The sequence below is a fragment of the Cyprinodon variegatus genome, unplaced genomic scaffold (genome assembly GCF_000732505.1).
Source record: "Cyprinodon variegatus isolate N-32 unplaced genomic scaffold, C_variegatus-1.0 Scaffold2096, whole genome shotgun sequence".
Classification (NCBI taxonomy): domain Eukaryota; kingdom Metazoa; phylum Chordata; class Actinopteri; order Cyprinodontiformes; family Cyprinodontidae; genus Cyprinodon; species Cyprinodon variegatus.
Genome location: NW_015152549.1, coordinates 33,144 through 44,553, shown reverse-complemented (window position 1 = coordinate 44,553; position 11,410 = coordinate 33,144). Strand labels below are relative to the sequence as shown.

General features: G+C 41.0%; 1 protein-coding gene across 1 annotated transcript in view; it reads right to left on the bottom strand.

Moving 5' to 3' along the window:
* Window positions 1-812: 812 nt before the first annotated feature.
* The window catches only part of LOC107105149 (protein NLRC3-like), a gene marked incomplete at its 5' end in the record, with an annotated part of 14,313 nt that continues 3,715 nt past the window's right edge, over window positions 813-11,410 (bottom strand). The window contains 3 exons of the mRNA XM_015405268.1: window positions 813-1,372; window positions 1,516-1,559; window positions 7,785-7,946. Of these exons, the coding sequence (XP_015260754.1) occupies window positions 828-1,372; window positions 1,516-1,559; window positions 7,785-7,946 (751 nt within the window). The remainder of the gene's footprint in view (window positions 1,373-1,515; window positions 1,560-7,784; window positions 7,947-11,410) is intronic.

Sequence of the window (11,410 nt, the reverse complement as noted above, 5' to 3'; positions counted from 1 at the left end):
CATCCATTCATGAACTGCACATGAGACTCCAAGGACTTGTAGCTTCAGAACTGTTTTGAAGTATAGGCGCTCACTCATCGGTGCGCCACTCATTGTTTGGAACTTCATATGGATCCAAATTATTAATAATGCTGATTTTGTCAACATACCGGTCCCTGGCTTCTCTATTTAATGTGTCCCGGTAAATTCCAGATCCTTTTCGGGATTTTAACATCTTTTTTCTCTCTATTTCTACGTCTCTTCTTTCAACAACAACGTTGTATCAGAGCTACTTTTACGTTTGCGTAGCAGTCAATATGGCTGCGACGTCCCACAATGCAACGTGGATCCCGAGCCCTATTAGAAGATCCCTGCAAAGTTTGATGGTCAACTGTTCATTTGCTCTAAACATTTTACTAAAGACAGATTTCAAAATGTTGGACAGATCAAAGCAGGATTTACTAAACTTCTTTTACTGAAACAAGGGGCTGTTCCGACCCTAAAGGCATGGGTATGAAGTGTCGACTGCATGGGGCCGCCGGCTACCTTCATCGGGTTGGCTTCGGTTGCTCCTCTATGGCTCCCTGCCTCCATCCGCAGACCCGGCGATGTTACACACCCTATTCAAAGACCTTAAGCACCAGCACCTAATACCTTATAGAATCATTCTATGACCCATTTAAATGACTAGAAGATGATGAAGTTTACACACAATCTCTTTCAGGAGTTTCAAAAAGGAAACTGACAGAATGAGAAAATGATTTTAAGTGAAAGAGGCAGACATGTAGAGAGCAAACTGTATGTTCAACAGTGAGCGAGTTTCTCTGACAGGAGGAGACTCTTTAGACTCAACACAGAAACAGAGAGGAACCAGGACAAATCCAGAATCCAGGATAAAGTGGTTCAGTGAATGTGGTGTTGAAGGTGAAGAGGTGGATCAGTGAGTCAGAGGAGACTCTGTAGAAGGACAGAATGCCAGCAGGATGGTCCACATACACTGCTACTCTGTTAGAGACAGAGGAGGAGGCGGAGGAAAAGGAGGAGGAGATGAGGGATGTTTCCTCCTTATCATGACAGACAGAATAACCTTTATCATCAAAACATCTCAAACTCCAGGAATGAGCATTCATTCCAAACCCACAGTCCATAATGTTTCCTTTCCTCCGGATTCTTCTGTAACTCACTGATATATTAACTCTTCCTTTCCACTTGACCTCCCAGTAACAGCGACCAGTAAGACCATCACTACACAGCAGCTGCTCCCAGTAATCAAATCTGTCTTGATGGTCAGGATATAACTGAGGCTCATCCATCTTTGTCACCTTCCTGTTGTCTTCAGACAGTTTCAGGTGTCTGTTCATTGTGTTTTTGTCGATTGTGAGCTGACAGTAATCTGATGGAGAGAACAAACACAATCCAGCTGCAATTTTTGATAATTTATTAACACACATGACTCCTGAATGAATGATAAACAGTTTTAAGATGGTTGCATGGGATCTGCTTTGTTGTCATGGATCCAATGAAAAACATACTTACACTTCCTCAGACCTGGTTTCAACCATCGGACTCCATCAGGCTCCCTGAAAGGATGAGAGGGTTCAGATCATCAGTGTCTTTCAGCAGGGAAACATGGACATAGTAATAAATCAGATCACATTCCACTCTGACATTCTGCTGGAAGAACTGGGTCTGGGTCATTTGGACTCTGTGACCTGCTGCATATGTTGTCTGGTCCATTGTGTGAGAACCAAACTGAGAGAGCAGAATCAGAGCAGACAACATGATGCAACCTGTGCTGTTTGTCAGCTGTCAACAATGTATAAAGCTAGCTGATGACTGACCCCTTGCTCACACTGGCTCCGGTGCAGTTACCGAGCCGACGGAGACCGCAACTCCCGCACACGCCCTCTCACACCGCCCTTTTGACTACGGTGCGGTGCGGCTATGCGGCTCCGGCAACAGGTCCGGAGATTTAACAGAAGTTCACTTGAGTTCACGTAACTTCACGCGATAACACGGCCCAAATAAAGGATTTTTGCGAGAGCTTGTTGCGGAGGGCTCCGGCACGCCGCAAGGATAGCTTTCTTGCGGAATTTTCTGCAGCGCCGGAGTGTCTCGGTAACCGCAGCCGGACAGCTCAGCAGCCGGTGAGAGAGGCTTACGTCTTTTTAATGACTTGGAATCACTGCGGCGCCGCACCCACCGCACCGCAACGGTAAGACCGGAGTCTGTGTGAGCCTGGGGTTAGGAACCTTGGCTCATGTCTGTAAGCCAAGCTGCAGTCAGCCAGGCCTCTGGACCCAATTATCTTCATACTTTGGACAATAAAAAGTCCAAATTAAACAAGCTGGCTTTTCCTGTCTCAGTACTGAAGGTTCTGACAAAACCAAGGGTGTAGGTTTGATTTCAACTTTGGTAGGGACACTGTTGCCCTTAAGTTTTATTGGTCTGATGCCATTGGTCCTATACAAAAATATCCATGCTTAAAGTGAGCATCAGGGCACATTTCGTTTAAGGAGAAAAGCAGCATTTCTTGCAACATTTATACAAATTGTATAGGTACTATACACACACCAGATGCTGTTTATCAATGTTTGACACATCACTAGCTCTGTTGAATGTGGAGTCATGGCTTTTTTCCAATTTGAAAAGGGACGCATTTGAACTCACCAGCAACAAAGAAAGTAAGGAAATACATTCCCATTTAACTAAATATAGTCTAAATATGTCTTTTATATGTGGATTAATCCTGTATTTTCTTTTGAAGATATAGCATTGTGCAGAGATAAAAAGAGGTAAAACTGAATTATCTTTTATATGCTCTCTCTGTATCATGCAAAATTATACATTCAAGGGACTGCAAATAATTTAATTCTATTTATATTTGCACTGGAACTAGAAGAAGAACTGACACTGAGCATTTAAAATATTAACTTCACTATACAAGTTGTACATCTGGACTGTAGTTACTCTGTGTCGCCCATTTCATGTATTTTATCTAGGGCTGAAACAATTAATCGGATTAATCATTAATTGAATTAATGTCAACAAATTTAGCAATCAATTAATCGTTAACTTGAGTATAGAGAGTCTAAAACATGCTTTTAGATGACAGAGCCACTTAGAGCAGTAATTATTTGTAAAAAATGTAAAAAAAATATATAAAGATTTTGCATTTTAGATAAAAATTTAGTTCTGGATGATTCTCCAATTGTCCACAGATTAACGCTACAATTACCAGGGTTTTCGACCTCCCCCCTGAAGTCCCGAAAGAGAGTCAAAAGACCCTGAGTCCAAACTGACGACTCTGATGGCTCAAATTAGCATCCCTTGTTCAATTGTAAATATGGCCATTGCCTGAGGAATCAGCAGGGGGGTAGGAGAGCCGAACTCACAAAAGCATTCCACACCTTTACCGTCAGGCCAGAAGGTAGGAGTGTGAATATTCCATGTTGGGGGTGGGTGCGATCTATGATGGAGGCAGCGCTACAGTAGAAACCTAACCAAATAAATTGTGTTGATCCACCTCAAAAAAATCATGCAAAAAGTGTAAGAAAAAGAGTACGGAAGAGGATTAGGGCCACTGAAAAAAAAAAATTTTACTGATTTTTTTTTTTTTATTTCAGTATAGTATGGGAAAAAAGTCAGATTTCTGACTTTAATCTCAGAATTCTGACTTTTTTTCTCAGAATTCTCACTTTAATCTCAGAATTCTGACTTTAATCTCAGAATTCTGACTTTTTTTTAGAATTCTGACTTTAATCTCAGAATTCTGACTTTTTTATTGTCAGAATTCAGTAAGAATTCTGAGATTAAAGTCAAAATTCTGATATTAAAAGTCAGAATTCTGACTTTTTTCCCATACTAAACTGAAATAAAATTTAAAAATCAGTTAAATTTTTTTTTTTTTTTTCCAGTGGCCCTAATCCTCTTCCATAGATCTGGGAGACTTTGCACATGGAAATTTGCATGCAGCCTTTTGGGCTGTTGAGGATAAATAGGTGACTGCTTCACCTATTTAGTTCACAAGAAACAAAATGCAGAAGAGGTTCACCACTCAGAAGGCATTGGAACTGATTCTGAGCAGTGCCAGCCCTTGTGATTCAGATGGAGAAGACAGTGACCTTCAACCGGATTCGGACTCTGAACGGTCTTCACATTAGATTTCTCAACCTACCTATTTTATTTTCCTGACTATTTTTTATTTAGAACCAAACAAAAAGTTAATCTGAAATTGTTTATCTTGCAGATGAAGAGACTCTCCCTCTACCAAAAAAGAGAGGTTGTTTGGGGAGTGAGCCGTCAGACACCGCGAAAGATGGCACAGTGTGGCATGAAGAACAAGTGGGGACACATCTCCATTTCACTCCAATTCAACCGTACGCCACAGATGGAGAGCCAAGCGCTAAGGCCAGACGAAGTATTTGGAGTCGCCTTCAGAGCTTCCTCTGTTTTATCACTTTTGACATGCTTCGTAGCATTCGAGAATGGACTACTCAACATGCACGTCACACGGAGCAGCTGGATTGGTTCATGAATCTCCCGGAACTAATGGCATTTATTTCAGTCATTATCTTGCGGGGGGTGACCAAGGTTCCATCACTATGTGACAGCTGGTCAGCAAACCTGGCAAACCCAAGGATCATTGCTACTATGGCTCGAAGCCGCTTCCAAGACATCATGCGACACCTACGCTTTGATAACATGTTTACACGCAGTGAGCGAGCGGAGACTGATAAGTTTGCTGCAAGCTCCGATGTTTGGGGATCGTTTGTCACTAACTGCATCGCATCCTACAACCCTGGTCGACACATCCCTATTGATGAACAGCTTTTTCCATCAAAGACTCGCTGCTGTTTCCTGCAATACATTGCAACAAAACCGGACAAGTTTGGCATCAAGTTTTGGGTGGCTTGCGACTTGAAATCAAAGTACATCTGTAATGTCTTTCCATATATTGGCAAGGACCCCAGTCGTCCCAGTGGGGAGAGACTGTCCGAAACTGTAGTGATGAGGCTGATGGAACCATTCATGGACAAAGGCAGAACTGTAACCACAGACAATTTCTTTACATCACTGTCACTTGCAACTGCTTAGCCAGAAAACCACTATCCTCGGCACAGTCAACAAGAGAAGCTGGGAAATTCCTCAATCCACTAGACAGATGGATCGCACTGAATTTACCACTCAGGTGTTTTCAACCACTGGTGCCACGCTGACAGTGTTTGCGCCCAAACGGAAGAAGGCCGTTTACGTTCTCAGCAGCATGCACAGCGTGGTTGAGACTGAGGATACACCAAAAGGAAGCCAAACACGGTTACACAATACAACAAAACAAAGTGCGGTGTGCATGCAGGAACACAGAGATGGCCAGTTGCCGTGTTCTACAACATAATTGACATGGCAGAACTGAATGCACATGTGCTTTATAAGGCATGCATTGGGGTGCAGGAGAGACGGGTGGACTTCCTGGTTGAGCTTGCAAAAGAGTTGGGTAACTCTCATGTCAGAGAGAAGAAGGCACACAAGGAAAAACTGCGTCGGCAACAACCTTTCACACCCAGCTCAGGCAAAAGGGCAAAGTGTCAGGTCAACCATTTGAGTTCAAGCCCACTCCCACAGACTGCCACTCTGGGTCTCTTAGCAAGACCCTTAACCCCACACGGCTCTCTGGGCACCCCACAATGGCAGCCCACTGCTCACCAAGGGGATGGTTTAAATGCAGAGAATTTTGTTGCTCTGTACTTGTGACAGTCTAATGACGATAAAAGCTGAAAAAATAAAATTAAAATAAAATTCTAAACCATATTAAACTCTTACCTGAAGCCCTTTCTCTCTCTACTTTTGCTGCAACATCACCATTCGTTGTATGAGTTCCATAAATTCAGCCATATCAAATACAAAGTGAAATTTATATTGTATATACTGTAAATAAAAATGTTGCTCCTTAATTTGTAATTACAATTATTCTCACATCATCTGAAACACTGAATGTCCAGCTGCTTCACCTTCAATCTGCCCTGCATTATTATTACTGGATAGCTGCGTTTCCTGTAAATTATATGTTACTATCATACAAGATTGTTGTCAATATCAAAGCCTTTATTCCATCCTATGTTACTTCCTGGCTGGCGGTTAAAATAGCTTCTTATGTCAATTTTCCTTTTTAGTGGCATCATCTACAAAGCACATCACTAAGAATTTTAACGTTTATTAAAAGAAAATATAACACTATCTTATCTGTAATGTAACAGCCAGATTCAAGTATTTTTACCAGACACTGATGTTTGTACTAATTTACTTATAGATTGTGTGGGAATTTATGTAAAATAAAATCAATGTAAATAGCGTTCCTCTGTTTGTTCCGTATTTCCAGAAGTAGAAATAGTCAATTAAATATCACTATTATCATGGGGAACCCTAATTATTCTTTCTAAACAAAAAATAGCAGATGTCTAGGTGCCATCTCATGTTTTTATACTCTATTAAAGAAATAACAGCTGCTATATGCTATTTATAGCTGAGCTGCCTCACAGATTCATTCATCAGATTTTCTTTTTCAGTCGGCTGTGGCAAAGAATCAGAATTTTTGACAGCTTAGTTTTTGCTTGTCTATTTTTCCAGCAGACTGCAGAACTCTTGTCTGATACAGAATACTTATTTTTTTGTAAAAAAGAAAAAAGGGGGCTTTATTGATAAAATGTATTATACTTCAGAATTAAATATTATTTTTGAGATGCTAAGGTTGGTTACACAAATCAAAACACTCTCCTGCTTCTTTACGGAACTGTAATCAGAAGCTCTCGCCTCTGTTTTAGCATAGATAATATTTGGTTTTTTAATTAATTTTCCAACCAAAAATTAATTGTAGTAACCATGGTATTCTAGTGTGATACCACCGCTTTGTCTTAGTGCCTCCCCAGTGCATAAAAGCGGCAGCAGCAGCTACCAGGCAGATGAGCTGCGAAAGGAAAAGAAGCAACTGCAGCAACATCGCTGTATTGTAAATTATAAACATGTTATTCACATTTAATTATTGTTAGGGACAAGTAGGTCAGTCCAAAATTTTGGTAGGGACATGTCCCTATTGTCCCTCTGAAAACCTAAGCCCATGACCAAGTCCTGTCCTCTAGTTGTCATGTTTCAGCCCAGTTTGAACTAATTCTTTTCATTTCATTTTTTACATCAGGCAGGAGGAGGACACCATACAGTCTGGTTCTTCATCTCCATTTCGAAGAGTTCTCACATCATCAAGGTTGATTTAGTCCAACATCTACAGTAAGACTTCAGCTGATTGATGAGATGAGAGACAATCAAGCTGGTTTTTCAGTACTATCAGCTCTGCTTCCTGGACAAGATGAGCTACAGCAGCTTCATCTGCTCAAAGATCTTCATGAAATAGTCCTGTCCTGTCTGAGACTTGAACTATTAAAGTCCTCTGCTATGATAGGAGCAGTTTCCAGGTGACTGTTCTGATCTTCACTGAACACATCATGTAGTGCAGTCAAAGCTATATCTTTATCTTCCTGAGGTGGAATATAGACAGCTGTGTTAGTTACTGATGAAAACGTAACCCAGAAGGATGGTCAGAGCAACTAAACTGATGGACAGATGCTCCAGATGTGCTAAATCAGAGTGGGAAAATCGAGATTTTCCCACCATCACACTATCTGTTATTAGATATGCCACACTCAGAAGGATCTATCAGAACATCATCAATGTAGCATTTAAACCATTTGGATCTGTGAAAAAGAGAACACTGTGCCTCATTAGAACCTAGAAGAACCAGTTTGATGAATACTCACTTGAATATTTCTAGTGTCCCCTCTGAACCAGCCAGAAACTTCTCCCCTGAATCTTGGAGGTTGTTTTTCTGCAGGTCAACCTCTCTCAGACAGCTGGACTTGGACCTCGGAACTGATGACAAAACTTCACAAGTTCTCCCTGAGAGGTTACAGGATCTAAGTCTGAAAGACAAAATGAAACAAGTCACGGAAGAAAAAACAGAGATTATTTTGACAGAAAACTTTGCCTCAATCCATGAACAATCAGAATGATCAAAGTTTGCTCTGATAAAAATAGAAACCATACATTGGGTCAGTATTTATTCTCCACTGCTCTAACCCCTGTAGGACCCTTGTGGTAGGTTTGGGCATTTACCATTTTTATCCAGAACTGATTACTGGGGCCCCCAAGGACCTGGTAAAACCCTTAGTTTATAAACCCTGACTGCCAACTAACTAGACTCTGCCCTCCTCCACAAGTATGCTGCTGCCTTTAGCTTTGGAGATGATTGTGCTGCAACACTTCCACATCCATCCTCCACTCATGCTCACCACATACCACTGATTTCACTGATTTTCACACTTCATGCTGAAAATTTGGATTCTAACCTAAGTTTGTGTTTAGAGGAAAAGTCCGGTCATATTCAGAATTCAAACTTCTGAAAGTACTTTAAACATGAAATTATTACAAACTGTTCAAAAAAAAGATAAGTGTATTTAATTAAGGGTAATTTTCATTTGAATGTGTTTTACTGGAGAACACTGTCAAAGAACACTACCACCAACAACTGGTTTGTGTCGTCACAATGCGGTGGAGGTGTCAAGTAATGTAGTACAAATACTTCATCACTGTACTTGAGACTCACACCACCCACTGGAACACAAACTCTCCATCATCAGAACCTTACAACACAAGGCAGAACATGTCCCTACTAAAACAGAAGGGAAGCACAAAGAACAAAAAAACATCAAAGATGCTGTCCAAACTTGTGGATACCCAAACTGGGCGTTTATCAAATCAGCAAGGAAATCCAAAAGACTTGCAGCAGGAGATAGCGTTGAGAAAATTAAATGCAAAAACATCAGATTCCCATATGTTGATGGAGTCTCTGAAAAACTCAAGAGGATTTTCTCCAAACACAAAATCCCACTACATTTCAAACCAAAGAAGACCTTTAAACAGAGACTAGTGCATCCTAAAGATAAAATCCCCAGACCGAATATAAGCGGAGTGGTGTCTGCTGTTCAGTGCAGTGAGGAATGCTCTGATCTTTATATTGGAGAAACCAAACAACCTCTCCACAGACGCATGGCCCAACACAGAGCGACCCCCTCGGGACAAGACTCCGCAGTACACCTATTCCTTTTGGACAAAGGACATTCCTTTGAGGACCAGAATGTTCACATTTTGGATAAAGAAAATAGGTGGTTTTTGAGAGGGGTGTGAAGGAAGCCATCTATGGTAAGAGAATAAAAACAACCTTAAACAGAGGAGGTGGACTCAGATTCCAGCTTCCAAAAACAATTCAGTTATTGAGTTGATTCCTTCCACGTATCACCACAACCCCAACCTCTTCACAGTGGAGGAAAGCACCTCCTCTCTTCAGCCAGGTGAACAATCCCCCCTTTAACAACTGACCTTTCACAATCATAGACAGGTTTCAGGCATTACAGGCTAACAATGGAACCAAACGACCCGCTTATCAGTTTCAATTTGCATATTTCCAAGCAATACAAGGCCTTGTTTTTGGACCATTATAAAAGGCCTCAAATTCAATGCGAATCCGGACATTTTGAATTGAGAAAGCTTCCTGCAGGGAAAGTGAAACATCTTCAAACCTGGTAAAGAAAGTCCAGTGAATTGTTTTTTTTTTAAACTTTTACGGAATGACTATGACCTGGATGACTGAGAATCTTCACCAGCAATTCACATAGTGGCATCTGGCTGTTTCTTTAAAGGTTACTTTATACTTTAAGTAGTTTTTTGAGCATATATTTTTTCACTTTTACTTGAGTAAAGAGGTCAAATTGATACTTTACCTTTTACCAGAGTGTTTTTAAATTGCAGTATCTATACTTGCTGATGAAGGTTCTCAGTCATCCAGGTCATAGTCATTCCGTAAAAATTCAAGTGGATATTTTTTGAATTTTTACGGAAAAAGTATCTATACTTCTACTTAAGTAACAAAAGTGTGTACTTTTGACACCACTGCGGTGCGATATTGGCTGTTGATCCCAAGTCCCAATGCTCTATTTGGTGTTTGTCACAAGGCACTATTATCCAAGTCATCTTGAAAACATTCTTTGAAATGTTGGCTAAATACTACGTGTTTTCTCTCTGGCCAGAGGTTCAATGGCAAATCCTCCCTCTTCTAATTGGCAATCCAATGATGAACCTGTTGTAATAGATTAAATGGTGGCAAGATTAACTGGTTAGAATCTATGTGCAACGCAGACGTTCCTAAAGCGTAGGTGCCTGTCGAAAACATATTCCCAAAGGGGTCATAGAATAATTCTATACGGTGATTGGTGCTGGTCTCTAAGGTCTCTGAATAGGGTGTGTAACATTGGTTGGGCTTAAAATGGCATATTTGCTTTTCTATGATTCCTAATGCAAGCCTGGTAAAAAGCCATAGAAGGAAACGAAAGGTTTTCTTCCTTTTATGGTATGCTCATGAATATGTAGATGAGCTGTGCACTCACTCACTGAAATATCAACTTGTGTATATGGTAGGAAGACCAGAAGTCCTTTTTTTCCCAAACATATCCGACTTTTCATACCTAAAAAATATCCGGGGCGAATTTCAAAATCGTCCTGGATTTTGGTCGACTACAGTGGAGTACGTAGTCGAAATACACTGGGTACTCAAACTAAGCCGTCAGCTCCGGGGCTGGTCCGGGAACCCCAGCGGAAGGAGGCAGGGAGCCATCGGGGAGCAACCAAACCCATCACGATGACGGTAGCCGGCGGCCCCATGCTTCCCCAGCAGTCGACACTTTATAGCCATGCCCTTAGGGTCGGAACAGCTCCTCGTTTCACTAAAAGAAGCTTAGCAAATCCTGCTTTAATCTGTCCAAGATGTTAGAAGCTTTCTTCAGTTAAATGTTTAGAGCAAATAAACAGCTGAGCATCAAACTTTGCAGGGATCTTCTGATACTTAAACATTATCCATTCCTGTCAAGTCTTGGGATCCTTGGGTAGACTGTGACAAATTTCCCCTTCCTCTGTGAAGCCTTCAATACTGCATTTGCATTCTATGACCCCTTAATATAACACAATTGTTCACAAAAAATCTACCAGACATATCTATGATCCCATAATATAACATGAACAAATGCCTACATCAACAAATGCATTGAGGACGTCTGCATTCCAAAGAGCATCATCACCCATTCCAATCTGCAGGTTTACTAGTAGTTCCTAGAATTTCTAAAACAAATAGAACGGGAGGCAGATCTTTTAGTAATCAGGCTCCTCTCCTATGAAACCAAATACCAGTTTTAGTCCATGAGGCAGACACCCTGTCTACTTTTAAGGCTAGGCTTAAAACTTTCCTTTTTGATAAAGCTTATAGTTAGAGTGGCTCAGGTTATTCTGAGCTATCTCTATCGTTATGCTGCTATAGGCTTAGACTTCTGGAGGAGAT